General features: G+C 39.1%; 1 protein-coding gene across 1 annotated transcript in view; it reads right to left on the reverse strand.

Annotated features, from left to right (window-relative positions):
- The window catches only part of ngfra (nerve growth factor receptor a (TNFR superfamily, member 16)), a 46,997-nt gene that overhangs the window by 5,338 nt on the left and 25,129 nt on the right, over positions 1-16,530 (reverse strand). The window contains exons 4-5 of the mRNA XM_053614266.1: positions 10,049-10,262; positions 8,679-8,887 (exon numbers count right to left, since the gene is read on the reverse strand). Coding sequence (XP_053470241.1) covers positions 8,679-8,887; positions 10,049-10,262 — 423 coding nt within the window. The remainder of the gene's footprint in view (positions 1-8,678; positions 8,888-10,048; positions 10,263-16,530) is intronic.

Genomic DNA, 16,530 nt, shown 5'->3' on the forward strand with positions numbered 1-16,530 from the left:
GAGAGAGAGAGAGAGAGAGGAAGGAAGGAAGAGTGATTACTGTTGATCTTGTTGAGCAGGACTGAAGTGGGATGGTAAAGTTTACCTGAGGGAAATCTTTCCCAGTCTGAGACTAGATCAGATAGTGTGGAGTCTTTCTGCAACTTGATTCTGTCATGGTAGTTTTTTGTGTATATGTGGACAGCCAGAGGGTGTTTAGTAAAATTCTGTTTGAAACTGATATCGATTTGGAATGCAGTGCCCAGTGTTGCCTATAATTACTGTTGTCATTATCAGGACCGCACCATACATCAATTACAGCAACTACAAAACTTATCACATGATCTGTCACATGACCTTGCTCTCACACCCCAGATTTCTAATCACATACACCTGTTCCCATATTACTAGCTTACTACATATACACACTTCAAACCTGTGTTCCTTGTGAAACATTCCTTGTGAAGCATTCCAATGCATCACTAATGATGGTGCCGAGGTTTTATTGTTGTGTGCGTGCTATTCTGGTTTTGACTCTTCTTGTTTAGCGGTCAAGTTTGCTTTGGCTTGTTCTAACCTGTTTGTTGATCACGTAAACAATTGACTCTGTATCAGATTTCAATTTCATCCTGTATCTGACAGTAGGTCTTATCAAGTACTCGTGGTTGGCTAGACTTTAGTTGTCTTGATAGACTTTTTTGCTGGACTGGCTGGGGGGAAGAGGCATTTTCCCTAACTGAGTCTAGTTACACTGAAAAAAAGGTTGACTATCTGGTCAGTTTTAAGAGAACCAGTTTTAGGAGAAGTTTCTAATTACTACAGTAGTTTGAATTATGTAGAGTGAGTGTGATCAATTCAAGTAGTGTTAAGTTAAAGTGATCCAATTACATTATAAAATCTCCTGAGGATATTACTGCTAATGGGAATAAATAACTGATTACGTTTACATGGACAGCAGTAATCTAATTATTGACCTTACTCTGAGTAAGACGATATTGTGATTAAGGTGTTTACATGAGTCGCTTTTAGAATACTCCTCTCATGTACCCGTTTTACATGTTATAGAACATAGAGCGATTAACAGCAGACGTCATTACGTCACCGCGCCAGGCCGTCCGACGTTCCCTCCAGAATTTCACGTATCAACATACAGTTAGTCTTCGTTATGGTACCGTATACAGTTTTGGGTGTTTATATTTGATTTTTTACGAACGCTTCAAGTGCGGTTCATTATTTGTCATGTTGTACGTGCAAATAGACGACTGCTTGAAGCCGTGGGCTGCGTCCCAAACCGTGTACTTACCTTCTATATAGTAGTCGAGATGCATCTATTTGTCCTACTACAGGCCTATAGTAGGCAAGTATGCGGTTTGGGACGCACCTGTGCTCTCTTTTTTGCCGTAAAACGGTTGAGCACTGCCTTGTGTGATCGTGTCCTGTCGCAAAATGCGGTGAAAACTCCCACACGATGTTAATAATGTGATTAAGGTGTTTACATGTCTGTAATACACGTCAATAATGCGACTAAAACAGGAGTACTCCACATGTCTTAATTCGATTTGTGTTTACTTCGAGAATGAGCTTAATCGGATTAAGGTAATTACAAATTGCTGTTTACATGGTAGTTTCTTAATCAGAGTATTGTCTTAATCGGGTTAATAGTGGATTATTATTGTCCATGTAAACGCACTGACTGTAGCATTAAACTAACTTGATTAAAGTATGAGTGGTAAAATTGTGCAGTGATAAATGTCGCTGCCTCCCTACCCCAGTGGCCCGAGTTTGGTACTGTGCTTGGTGAGCAATTTTATTCAGGGCTTGGAAAATACAAGATCACATCATGTTGGATGTACAAGAACAAAATGTTGTTAATGTAACACAATTTATTTATTTATTAAGTAAATTCCAATAGCTTTTTTGCCAGACCGCCTAGCGGGCCACCCTAGAAGAGATGTTTTCGCTCATCTGACTGACTAGACTGACTGACTAACTGACTAACTGGCTGAGTGACTCAGTCACTTCATTGAAACACACATGAGTGAGGAGTCTAGCTCTAGCTAGCTGAATTTCAAACTTACTACTCTTAGCTAGTAAGCAGTGAGCAATACCAGATATCAGTTTACATTTTGTGCTATAAATGCATCTGCTAACACTTGTGTGGCATTTGTTGGTACAGTTGCTGTTCCACTGAAATATATGAAACATTCATTTTGCTTAATTCTATCATAATAAAAATGCATTAGAGTTATACTACATGAATTTCTTCCAAAAAGCATCAAGTATCCCAGTGATGTGAGTATTGTAATATTATACTGTATTAATCCTATACATTTATAGCTGATTAATCCATACAGATAAAATAGTAATTATTGGAGTCATGAGACATCTTTTTGGCTACAGTAGCAACCTTGTTTTTAAAAATGTTAGGAACCACTGCATAGTTGATGAGAGGAACTGAAACTAGACTGGTGAAATGAGACACTAAAAAGGTCTTCAGATTGCCAGGTCTGAGTAACAAAAGCAGCTTAATAGCTGTTCACAACCAGCAAAAAAAACAGACTAATGGTCAGTAAAACAAAACTAATAAAGAGCCAATATTAAAAACATGCAACAATCTTAAGTATTTCTTTTCTCAAGGTCATAAAATGGTCTTGTGTTATTAAACTAGAAGTGGCCATACATTAAAAAAAAAAAAAAAAAGCATTGAGAAGAAATAGATGCACAATATAATACATTTATGAAATAATGAACAAAGCTTGCATGGCCATTGGTGTAGGTTTTAATAGGAAGATAAATAATTATTACAATGTATCCAAAGGGCCTAAAAAAACTAACCTGCAACCACAGTATAAGATTTTTCAGGAAATCTGTGGGCATGGCAACATTGATTTCGGGGGACTGGATCCAAAGCAATCTCTCTCTCTCTCTCTCTCTCTCTCTCTCTCTCTCTCTCTCTCTCTCTCTCTCTCTGTTTCAATTAGATACAGCTATACTTTAGTACTTCAGCTTCCTAAACCCTCTGGTTTCTGTTAAACAAACTCACCTAGATCCCCCCTGACACCCCAGAGTGACTCTGAAAAGAAGGAGAGATAAACAGATCAAGACCTCAGTCAAGGTTTAGACAAGGAAATGTTAATTTTACTGATTTATTGAGTTTTTCCACTTTCTTTAATGAGTTGCCTAAACACAATACACAATCACAGAAAGCATGTAGAAACACTAGGAGTTTTAATAGCTTCTGATATAGCAGCCTATTTTTTGTATTTCTAATTAGCAGCCATTAAACACTGGTGTTGCGGCAAATTTTGAGCTGCCCCCATGAGAGCACTGCAATCCATCACCACACACCTACTAATGAGCCAATAAGGCAAACAAACTGCTGTGTAAAAATACAGTTTGAGACAGCTGAGGAAATGTCAGGGCAACTTGGGTATAGTTAGTGACTTACACATGATAAGTAATGATCAGTTCAGAACATGTTTAGATCTGAGAAATAAGGAAATCACAGCGGAAGCCAAAAAGTATTATTTTTCAGAGGCAATAAAATCTACCATAAATACAGACATTAATCTCAATTCTCATATCAGCTTCAAAGCTGGAGTGGTTACTTTACATACCACAGTGCTACTTTAGGCTAGTTTAATATTTGATTATTGAATATTTGGCTGTGCTGTGGGCAAACTTCACAGACACAAGCTGAAGTACCTGGAGGAAACCCCTAAAGCACGGGGAGAGCATGCAAACTCCATGCACTCAGGGCAGATGTGGAAATCAAACCCCCAGTCCCAAAGGTGCGGGGCAAATGTGCTAACCTCTAAGCCACCATGCCCTCTGGATGCTGAATTCAAGGAACACGAACAACAGGGTGATAAAGGGTTATAAACAGAAGTTCTAGGTACTGAAAATTAAAAGTTACTAATGGTCTTTCTCTCTCTCTCTTTCTGGGCTACTTGAGCATCTACTTTCATGCCTGATGGATCAGAATCCTCCAGTACACTCTCCCATCATGCATTGCTGTGCCCTCTTGGGAATGGAAATATGAAATCTTGATCCAAAAAACTATCCATCTTTCCATTCACTTCCCTCCATATCAGGTGACAGACTGAAAAAAGGTATTTACATCAGGTCCTTCTCGTTATTCTAATTATTAGACTGTAGAAAGTTTGAACATCATAATACAGCCACCCACTCTGTCTTACTTTATCAGAGCTTTGTCAGTGCTGTCAGCACCACTCTTCTCTTTCACACAATTGTCATAGTTGGTCAGAGTAGGCCATTGTGTAGATAAGGGCATGGAATAAGGCTGAAAGATGGAAAGCTTGCCAACCAGTCCTCCTGAACAGGTGTATTCCATATATCTGTGCTGACGCATTGTACACTTTAATGATTTTCTGCCTTTCAAATTCCCAGTAGCCTGGGAAAGCATTTACTTTAAGTAACTGTGTATCAGTGCTTTTTATTTATTCATTAATCATTTGCTTTTCTCCAGTGTCTTATGTAGGCAAGCGATTGGCACACACACACACACACACACACACACACACACACACACACAAACACACACAAAGACAGGAGAGCAGGAAGGTCAGACTGGGCTCTTGCTTTAAAGATAAACTTCAGCATTTTTGCAAGTTTATTTTTTATATTTTTGACCACATCTGTAGTGTATGTGCATTTACCACAGATAAAAATTTAAACACATTTCCATGTACTGAGAAAAGAACAGAAAAGTTATGGGGCAGTTGTTTTCTCAACCTCAGCAGCTGCCCTTAGACTTCCATCGTAAGGCAATTTTGGTTAAACAGGTTTATTAAAAGGTTTTTATATTTAATCTCTATTCTATTCACACATACAATACATATGAAGTGGGTGGAGATTAGATTTGAAAAATCCTGGAGTATTCCTTTACTTTCAGCATGTATTATTCTACATTAATGTACATTATACTACAGTGCTTTCCATCCATCCATCCATCCATTTTCTGTACTGCCTATCCAACACAGGCTCATGGGGAACCTGGAGCCTATCCCAGGGAACTTGGAGCACAAGGCAGTGGATATCACATGGCACAGTCGCATGCACATTCACACACTGCAGACAATTTGGTAATGCCAATCAACCGACAAGGAACTACAGTGCTGCTGAATTCTCAAACCTGGTCAGAAGGTATGAATTCATTTTTAATAACAGCACTCCACAACTCAGACAGCAGTTCCAGCTGTAACATAAATGATAGGTTTATATTGATGTGCTTGTTCTAATACATCATCAATTCTACAGTAAAAGCTCATTAGTGTATTCATTGATGTGGTGTGGGTAGTGTGGTTTCGGGTGTCAGTTAGTTTCCTGACATGGGAGAGTCTTGAAGACCGAGGCGTTTGCATTTTCCTTGTCTCCATAATTGTTTTGTCGAGGCAACGTGTCTCACGGACATTCCATAACATTAAATGTAAACTATAAATGGTTAAAAAGTGTGATGTTCCTTTCATTAATAAGGATTGTAATCATCAAGTTGACGATTCGACCCATACGGTTATAGGAAAGTAATCTACTTTGCATTGGGCCGCATCACACCACCCCAGCATGGATTATTTTTCATTTTTGTGTCCGCTCAATAACTCAGCCCTGAAGTGAATATCAAAATGGGTTTATATGCAGTTTAATTTAGTTTTATAATCCTATTAGTGGCACATAATCTAAATATGCTAATCTGATAATGGCATAGTTGATTCACACAAATTGTGAATCTTATTTTATTAGATTTTATTTTATTGCTTCAGCAGATCCAGTGAATTACTAACAAATAGCTAAAATTTTGGTGCCAAATGTTTTATTTAACCCCTCTTTTTCCATGATGAATCATTTATTATTGTAGGTATTAAATAGAAGTGTTACAACTTTTATGGCACACTGTTTTTTGCTGGCACTTTGATAGCAAACTAAAATATCATGATAATGTATATATGTTTTTAGGTATCCTTATATAATATTTTTGCCATTTTGCCCACACCTACCAGTGAGTGTGTGATTTTTGTGTACTTGTAATTAATACACTTGGGGCTATAGGGACAGGGTTTACACATTATTGCACAGCCTGGAAGGGTGATGCTTGAAATGTTCCTCTCTACTCTGATAGATAGTATCAACATACTCACTCTGTTTTGCGACTCGCTGTCTGTTGCCCATGGCCGTGTGTGTGTGTGTGTGTGTGTGTGTGTGTACTGTGTGGGTGCAATTCAAGGCCACATCCTGTAATTGTTGCATTTACTCGTTAAATATTATTTCGCAGTTCTGAGTGATTCTTCCGTTACTCATATGAGAAGTCAGGTGGCTCATGCCGAGACATATGGGCACGTGTGTGTTCCTGTGTGGTTCCCAACATCTATGGTCTCCTTGACTTCCAGTGGACTGACCATGTACACATGCAATGAAAATGTTTAATGAAGAGGGAGAGAAATGACTGGGTGATGAGGGGCAGAGAGAGCAGGGCATACAGAAGCGTTAAAGAGCTTTAAAGAGAGCGTTAAAGAGAGGCTAAGAGCAGGATAAAAGATGGACTAAGAAGGCACTGAAGAATGAAGCAGCTGAATAACGAAAGAGAGAATGAGAGGAGACACAGGAAAGGGTTGTTTGCAAGTATTTTTTTTTACAAATATTTTGAAGACGAATGACTTGCATTCTGCTTCAGTGTATCCAAGTAATATTACTTTAGTGCAGCTTTCTGAGGATGCCTTTCACTGAACATAAAGACATGAAACAGGAGTCTTTGCCAGACATTAATGGGTTGTTTAGATATTGGCCGAAATTAAAGTTTTTATTTTTAATCCGGCAATCTCGTCAGCACGATGAAACCCCTCTTGTCTTTCAGTGTTGCTAATTCCCTTTTTTTTAACCCAGTTTTCTCCCAAATTTGGTCACATGCCTATTCCCACTCACTAGCTATCTCTCCTCTGTCACATGACACATCACTGTAATTGACAGGAGGGAGAGAGAGTATACCATCCCTCCCTCCCAGACAGCATGGGCAATTTTGCTGTCTTGGACCACAGCTAATATGGCTAATGTTTTTTTTTTTTGTCGCACTACTTGGGAGCACAGTGTTGGTAATTCTTAAATGTTTAAGTGAGATTGATGAAGTTATCATGCTAATTACAGATACCAGGCTAACTAGCTATTCTCAGTCTGTCAATATTTCTGGCACATTTCCATATACCATAGCCAATCAGAATGACTTGCTCAGAAATGTGAAAACTGTAGGTCAATTGTATTAGCTTTGGTTGGGGCATCAAGATGAAGCAAAGTGGCTTCTAACAGGTTTATTCTGTGATGCTACAGTCTGTCTGCAGCTTCAATCGCGCAAATGGTTAAGAATGTGGAAATGACAACTGTTGTGGTACATTAAAATTAATATGGATTTTAAAAAGGATGTACATTATATGGCCAAAAGTTTGTGGACACCTGACCATTGCACCCATATGTGATTGAACACCCACAATTGTATAGAATGTATTTGTACGCATTACGATTACAATTTCCTTTCCAGGAACTAAGGAGTTGAGCCTAAACATGTTCCAGCATGACAATGCCCCTGTGCACAAAGCATGATCCATGAAGGCATGGTTTGCCAAGGTTAGGATAAAAGAACTTGAGTACAGAGCAATGAACTCAACCCTACTGAACACCTTTGGGATGAACTGGAACACTGACTGCACCCCAGGCCTCCTCAAACAACATCACTGCTTGACCTTACTAATGGTCTTGTGGCTCGATGTGCACAAATCCCCACACCTACGCCCCAAAATCTAGTACAAAGACTTCCCAGAAGAGTAGAGGTTTTTATAACAGTAAACAGGGACTAAATCTGGAATGGGGTGTTCAAAAAGCACATGTGCATCTGATGGTCAGGTGTCCACAAACTTTTAGCTACATAGTGTATATTTAAACATGAAGGCAGATTTTGATTATCTCAAACTTGATTAATAACAGTGTTGCAGGCTGAATGCATTCTAGCCAAGCTGGTCTAATAATGAATGTCAGTAAATGTCTTTGTCTCTTGTGGTGCTAATGCTTGTAAGTTGAAGACATTGGACGGCCTATTCAAATGTTTGCTGAAAGTCTTTAAGCAGCCGCTTATCTCGCCTACTTTATCAGTTCTTCCGGCTTCTTGTCTCCAACCAATTTCCTCCCTAATTTCTCTAATTTCACGTCATCATATTGTTTAAGATCAAGATAGAAGTCCTTGCTATGGACTCCAAACCACAACTGTTATATCATCCTGTGCTACTCTAATAATAAGATTTAGGGATGGAACAGTATGAAAAATTCATGAATTGATAACCATATAGCCTAGTATCATTGTTTCAGCATATCATAGTATCGTCTTACATTGTCAGGAGAATGACATTAAATGGCATATAACACTGCAGTACGTATTAAATGATATGGTTATAGGCAGTACTAGATTTCTATACATTTATTGTGAAGATGGTCCCTCTTATTCTTCACTAGGTTATAAAAACAATGTAGAAAAGCTGTTTACTCAGTTGCCTTCATTTTGATTTCACACTATCCTGGCTTTAAAGTCAGACCCTTAATAGATACTCATAAGAATAGATGAACTTATCAAACCTGTATACAAGCTCAGAGGAAAACATCTGTGAGCACTTTGAGGTAAAAAGGCAGTTTCTGGCAGATCTTACCGATCTGTTCAGGCACATGGAGCTGAGTTTGGGTTTGTGTGTGAGCCTCGGCCTGTGTCTGCAGCTGCTGCTGCTCCTGAAGGCTCTGGCTGTCCACAGAGATGCCACTGTCACTGTGGAGCTTCTCTCCTTCCGGAGACGGAGATGTCTGATTGGCCGTGGCCGCTCGGTTGTTGGCCGCCTGTTTGTTCTGCTTGCAGCTGTTCCATCTGAGATACACACACAATCAATAATCACACATATAAAAATGGAGAAAGTAGATTGAGTTCAGATAAGTTGAGTGAATTAATTTTAATACTAATGCTAATTCATTTTAATAGTTTTAAGTGTTAGTTCAGTTTCTTTTCCATTTTTCTTACAAGTATTTATTTTGGATTTGGGAATATATTGTTATTTGTAAGTCATTTATACTTTTTGTAACTTTTTATGTATTTTAAATTTTAATGAATGATTCTTATACATACAGTATTTCACAGAAATTAATTTATACTTGTATTGTGACTTTTATTTGTCTGTTTGCTTATTTGTGATATGGGAACTATATATGTTCCCCTTTCCTGTAAACACCTGAAGTTTATGTTTCTTGACAGGTTATTTATTTGAACATATCTGTATATATTTATTTATTAGGTTTTTATTCTTTATTATTCTTATACATATACACATGTCACAGAAATTAATTTATCATTGTATTGTGACACTTATCCATCCATCCTTCCATTTTCCATACTGCTTATACTACACAGGGTCATGGGGAGCCTGGGGTCTATCCCAGGGGACCTGGGGCACAAGGTGGGGGACACCCTGGATGGGGTGCCAACCCATCGCACACACACTCACACACACTACAGACAATTTAGAGATGCCAATCAGCTTACAAGACAGGTCTTTGGATTAGGGGAGGAAAGCAGAGTACCCATAGGAAACCCCCCGAAGCACAGGGAGAACATACAAACTCCATGGACGCAGGACAGAGGCAGGAATCGAACCCCCAACACTGGAAGTGCGAACATGCAAACATGCTAAGCCACCGTTTATACCTTTATATAAAAAATTCCCACTAAACCCCTGCATATGATAATAGAGAAGAATAACATAACACATAATATGACAAAAGACATGCCATGTCTTTGACAAATACATAACATTTATACAATATAATATCTATACAAATGTATACATGGCTATAATTTTTCAGATCATTTTGAATTACTGTTATTATTACATATTTTTACTATTATTGTAGTTGTTCAAGGTCAATCCATGAACCTGTAAAAATAAAATCATAAAAGTGTCTGTAGATGTATTAGTGATCTACTGTTCCCTGTTTCTCCTTCTGTGTCTCCTTCATCTCCTCGACCCTTCCTCACCTTTTGAAGACGATGTACGCGAGCAGGCCAATGAGCACGGCTGCCAGGGTGGAGCAGTAGATGGGGATGAGATTCTCATTGAGACCCCCACCAATGAAGCGTGGTGAGCTTGGCTTGGCCGTGGTGCTCTCCACATCCGGGCCGGGGCTTCTGAGCTCGTACCACGGCAACTCAGGAGGAGTGCTGGGAGATGCCATGGTGGGAGCCAGCGGATCTGTGGGAGGAGAAGAGAGAGGAAATATGGAGTCAGATTCAAATCCACACTCAGATCCGTGTCTAGCTTTAAGCGGGTTTGAACTTTAAGTGTGTGAATAAATTGTATAGCCGTCATGATTTGTTTTTATAACTGGTGTTCTAGGTGCCTTTCTTGTCACTGCCATTTTCTGACTTCCTATCTTTATTGATTTAATGCATAATTAATACAAGGGCAGGCATCATACATCCTGTCCTCTCTTTTATCTTATCCTATCTTACACATACAGCTAAATATGCACTTGTCTGTGTTGTGTAACATTCTGGAACATGTCCCTGAAAAGATTGCACAGGTTTTCCTGCCTTCAGAGAGACTCTAGACTCTAGAACATGGTCTGATCAACTACAAGCAGAGATGATTTTACACAGCACAGCGGTTTGGAAAGTTTCATGGTGTACAGTACATTCAGTCACAGATGAGAAAAGTCTTCCATAGGCAGTAGCTGAAATCTATTTTAGGCTTTTGCAGCTTTATACACATTTACACACACACACACACACACACACACAAACACACACACACAACCACACATACACGGCCCCTTATCTCAAGAAAACCGCTCGACATGCCAGCCATCTTAAGTCAAAGTGTATCGACCGCACGCCACCAAGAGCCACCGTTTTGTCAGCAGCACACTGTCTGTCTCTCCTTATCGCTCTTTCTCACTCTGCTTCTTCCTGTTACCTGCCATCAGTGTCTCTTTTTTCCTCTTTCTAGTCCCCCTTCCTTCTCTGTTCCTCTCTATTTCTTTTGTTTTGCCCCTTTACTTACCTCATTAAATATTTTGCTTCATTTCATCTATAAACTGCATACTGTCCAAATTCCACTCATAATATGAGTGTAAGGGTGATTTTTTTTAAAAAGCAGAGCAGTGATAGAATTTGAACTCAACCCAATTACTGTGCTTTATTACATTATATTGCACTATAATTGTATAAAAATCTGAGTAGTATAAACGTTCAGGGAGGTGCCTTATTACAGAGCATAGGGCTTCAAAGGGTTCTTCAACTGAGCTGTTTTTTTTAAAAATAGTAATCCTTTTATAGTTACTTTAAAAAAAAATACTGATTTTAATTGGCCTTTTGAATGATGGATTCTGCTTATACAGTTTGGTATTTGGGTCAAATTTCACAGCATAAAAGTAAATTCTTTTTCACTACTTATGTAAAAAAACAAAAAAAAACTGGAGGCGGGGGGGGGAGGGTTAGGGGGCACTGTGGCTTGACACATTTGCCTTGCCCTGTGTGTGTGGAGTTTACATTACATTACAGCATTTAGCAGATGCCCTTATCCAGAGCGACTTACAATTATCTCATGTATACAAGGGAGCAGATGAGGGCGAAGGGCCTTGCTCAAGGGCCCAACAGTGGCAGCTGGAACTCACAAACTTCCGATCAGAAGTCCAGCTTCCCTTTTGCGTGTTCTCCCCATGCTTCAGGGATTTCCTCCGCCAGTCCAAAGATATATGTTATAGGCTGACTAGCAGCTCTAAATTGTCCGTAGTTTGTGAATGTGTGTGTGCTTGTACCCTGCAATGGGTTGGCACTCTGTCCTGGGTGTCCCCCACCTTATGCCTAGAGTTCCCTAGGATAGGCTCCCCAATGATCCTTGTAGGATAAACAGTATAGAAAATGTAGTCTTAAGGTAGTAAATTAAGTCTCAGGTATTGAAATCCTACTTGTGTTGTCCTGTAGTCAAACAGTTATCAGCTAAAACCAATTCTTTGCTGTCCCAGATTAGCCAGCTGGCTATTTTAGCTAAGGTTAGAGTTGCGTATTGTAGTATTATAGAATACTCTGCCAGATCTGGCAACTGTGGTGTGCTGTAACGAATGCAAGCTAGTTTACTAGCAGTTTAAGCTCTAAACTAAAGCACTAGCAAAACCTTTCGTAGATACAAACACACAAATACACATACAAACTTGAATAGTCACAGCAAGTTCCATAAATAAATTATAGAGCACAATCTACACACTCCAAAAATGAATTCATTACTCTTACTTAATTTAATTGAAGAAAGTTTTTACACACAATTTAATTTTGTTCATTTAAAATAAATCAATTTAGTTGGGTCAACACAATTTAGTTGGTTACGGTCAAATTAATTTACTCCAGTATGGTTAATTAACTTTATTACATATGTCAACCTAAATTTTATGCTGGTCCAACTTAATTTTTAAAAAATGTATTTAGTGAGGTTGAATTAATTTTCTTATGTTTAAATAAGCAATTTCATTCATCATTATACACAATGTATATAATGAACAAATAAGAAAAGACCGGTGTCAGTACTGACATTAGTAAAGATCACAGAGTGCACACAGCCTAAGCACTCGCGCCACTCTTCAGCACAACGCTAACCACAAAATTCAAAAACATTACAGAAACTCCTTCAAATGTCCAATATAACTGAACATTTAACACTAACATGTCTTTCTCTTTAGTGAAAAACACATGAAATAACACTTAATCCCTAATTTTACTCTTCCAATGCAGTGCCTTGTAAAGCATGCTGGGAACTACAGATCCACTGCCCAGTTAATTATGTCAACAAAAATGATTCCTGTTCTAAAATTGTATTACTTTCGCTCATTGTACTTAATGAAACTGAACAAGAGGCAAAAAATAACTTTTCGAGTGCAGCATAAACATAATGTAGTACATAAATACCAGCCAAGCTGCTTGTATCTGCAATTTTCTATATGCATATAAATACGTAGCAAAATCATATGTATATTGACATTGACATTTGTGTTTATATGACTGTCAGATTTATTCATGAGCACTCTGACTACCACTTTCATGTTCAAATACTGTATATATGTGATTGATGTGCTGCATTTGTTGATCCTTTTGAGCTTCAGGACTGGGATCCTATGGGACTCAAGAAAAAAGTTACAGGAATGGCCAGTTTCTACTCTTATGTAGGCTGTCAGAAATGAAGCTGGCAGGACAAAGGCCACATTGATCGAACATGTGAGCATACTGGACACCACACGAGTTGCTCCATGATGTGTTTAGTGCATTCGTTCATTTATTCCATTGTCTTCATTAAATGATTTATCCTGCTCAATGCAGTTGTGGTTTAAAATCCTAGCAAACAGAGGCAAATTAGTTCATGGAAGAAATATGACAGGTGAATAAAAATGAGAATGACCGCAGGAGTACAGGACTACAGGAATGCAAATACACAATACAGCCAAATGTTTGTGGACAGTGAAGGAAAACTGTAATGCTACAGCATACAATGGACTTTTGGCCACATGTGAGCTAGATTACTAGCAGTTTACTAGCCAGCTACCATGTTTGGGATAGACATGTGGGCATTTATAAGTTATATGCTCTAGGCCATTTTTAACATTTTTCAGCATTACAAAAAAAGCCATTAAACAATTCAATAATATTTTTTTAAGTGGTTTATTATTACATTTTCATGGGTAATTTAAAGTTTGGTATACACAAAATGAAACAGCTCGTCTGTTTTCAAAAGGCGGGGCCAGAGTGGTTTGGGTGAAAAGCTATTAAATTCTTCTCTCTTTTTTTCATTCTTCCTCTTTCATCCTCAGCTCGATATTTTCAGGGTTCAGTGCCAACTTTTTAAGCGCTTGTTAACCGTGCGTCCCCTTTAATGAGCAGGCTTTATATTCACATCTTTACAGCTCTTCTTACCAAGAGGGGTCTGAGGGCTACAACCTTATAATGCTCCCTTTATCTGCCAGAAAGGATGGCCTGTATCCCTGCATCTCTCTCTCTCTCTCTCTCTCTCTCTCTCTCTCTCTCTCTCTCTCACTCAAACACACACACACACACACACACACACACACACACAGACTCACTGTCCCTTTCACTCTGTCTCACCCTGTGTAAATGCATATGTGTGTGTATGTGTGTGTATGTGTGTGTGTGTGTGTGCGCGTGCGCGCACGATAAGAGTGTAATGAAGGGGATAGAGTGAGAGGGGAGAGCGAGGGGGAGCGGGTGAAGGAGTAAATGAACAGAGGCGCTGCTGTTAAGTGTTCTGATTAGCTGCAGTAATTACGCTGCAGCAGGCATTTAACACACACACACACACACACACACACACACACACGTAGACTCTCTCACAAAGTCTCAGTGATTCATGCATCAGCCCCACTGTCTGCTTAGGCTGAAAGAGAGAATGAAGTGAGGACAGAAAAGACAAAAAGAACGAAGCACTCAATGGCAAGAGGGATAGACAGGAAGTGAGAGCGCTTCACCGAACGCTGGAAACAACAGAGCCAGAAGAAATATGAAGTGTCCGAAAAATGGAGTGGACAAATGTAGAATGAAAAGTCATGAGCATAGCTGAGAAGCACTATGCCGTGCCATGAAATAATACACAATACTACACTGCACTACAGTGACTGATGTAAATTTCTCACAAACACACACTATTAATAGCACATGCTCAAAAGTAGCCTTTTGAGTGTTCGTGTGTGTGTATGTGTGTGTGTGTGTGCACGCACGTGTGTATGCGGCAGTAATGGCCACTGATAGAGGTCACAGATTGAAACCTGATGCTAAGACAGAAACTCCAGCAGCTGTATCGACCCTGCAGTGTGAACAACTCAGCACATCTCTCTCTATTTCTCTATTTCTATCTATCTTCTTTTAAGTCTCTCTTCTGGTTTCCTCTCATTCACCCTCTCGAAAATCATTTTCTTGCCTTCCTTTTCACGCCCCACCAGGTTCATAAATCTAATAGCTGATTTTGATCATTTCGTTTCATTTCTATAGTCCATCCATCCATCCATTTTCCATACCGCTTATCTTACACAGAGTCACAGGGGAGCCTGGAGTCTATCCCAAGGAACTCGTGGCACACACAATCACACACTACGGATGATTTGGAAATGCGAATCAACCTACAACACATGTGTTTGGACTGGGGGAGGAAACTGGAGTACCCGGAAGAAACCCCCGAAGTACATGGGGAGAACATGCAAACTCCATGCACACACGGTGGAGGTAGGAATCGAGCACCCAACCCCCGGAGGTGCAAGGCACATGTACTAACCACTAAGCCATCATACTCCCCGCCCCCATTCCAATAGTCATGAGTACTTAATTAATACAGTAAATAAATCACAGAGTAATATAAGAAAAGAATCAAATCAGTCCTACTGGGAACTTCTACTGGAAATTACAAATAAATTAAAGGAAATATCGAGGTGATGGAGAATACAGTAGTGTGTTAAAATAAGAGCATTTGATTGTAAAATTGTTATTTTCCTACAACTTTAGCATGTGTGGTCAGCTGTATGGTTAAAATAAACAGAGGAAATAGAGCTTCGGGTGTTTCAGAAGTCAATAACTGTGTTCAGGAAAGTGGAATTAAACTTTTAAATTAAATAAGAGAATGTAGGAGGAGATAGATGAGAGACTGCCAGTGGGACTAAAGGCAGAGAGCTAATGTACACACACACACACACACACACACGTTCATTCATTCATTTTAAGGTCCATCACATGTTCGGGTGTGGGTGTGTGTGTGTGCGCATGTGTGCATCCATTGTCACCAACTTGCTATTAAATAAAGCACATGTAGATCAGCAAGCCAGCCAGCATGAGAGAGCGTGAGTGTCCAGACGAGAGTAATTGTAAGAGGAAAAAGAAGAGAAGAGAGAAAAATAAGAATGAAACCAACTGTAAATGTCACATATGAGGTCATCGCTGATGTTTCACTGTATGTATCATTCGGGGTGGTCTTCTGTTCAAAAACATCAGGGACTGTGTGTGTGTGTGTGTGTGTGTGTGTGTGTGTGTGTGTGTGTGTGCATATGGGTTATACAGCCCAATCACAATACTTCATTGTACTGGACTATAAAAGTACATACAGATTGTAAATTAGTCAGAGTGGACCACAGAAAGCACACAATAGTGGTGTGAGCTGATTCATGCTGGTCTAATGATCTCTCCTGACTCATTACATCATGTAAGTGTGAACCTTTGGGGTTGTTCATGTGCAAATTATAGAACATTTAATTGATACAAACTACGTTTATTAGGTACACCTATTTTAATTAGGATGGACAAAGATTTAAAAGAAAAAAGAAAACCTAAAAAGTCACTTAACCAATAAACCAAAAATGTCTTCTCTACTCTACTCTTCTCTTCTTTTCTCTTCTCTACTCTTCTCTTCTTTTCTCTTCTCTACTCTTCTCTAATCTACTCTTCTCTTCTTTTCTCTACTCTTCTCTTCTTTTCTC

This window comes from Ictalurus furcatus, chromosome 2 (genome assembly GCF_023375685.1).
Source record: "Ictalurus furcatus strain D&B chromosome 2, Billie_1.0, whole genome shotgun sequence".
Lineage (NCBI taxonomy): Eukaryota > Metazoa > Chordata > Actinopteri > Siluriformes > Ictaluridae > Ictalurus > Ictalurus furcatus.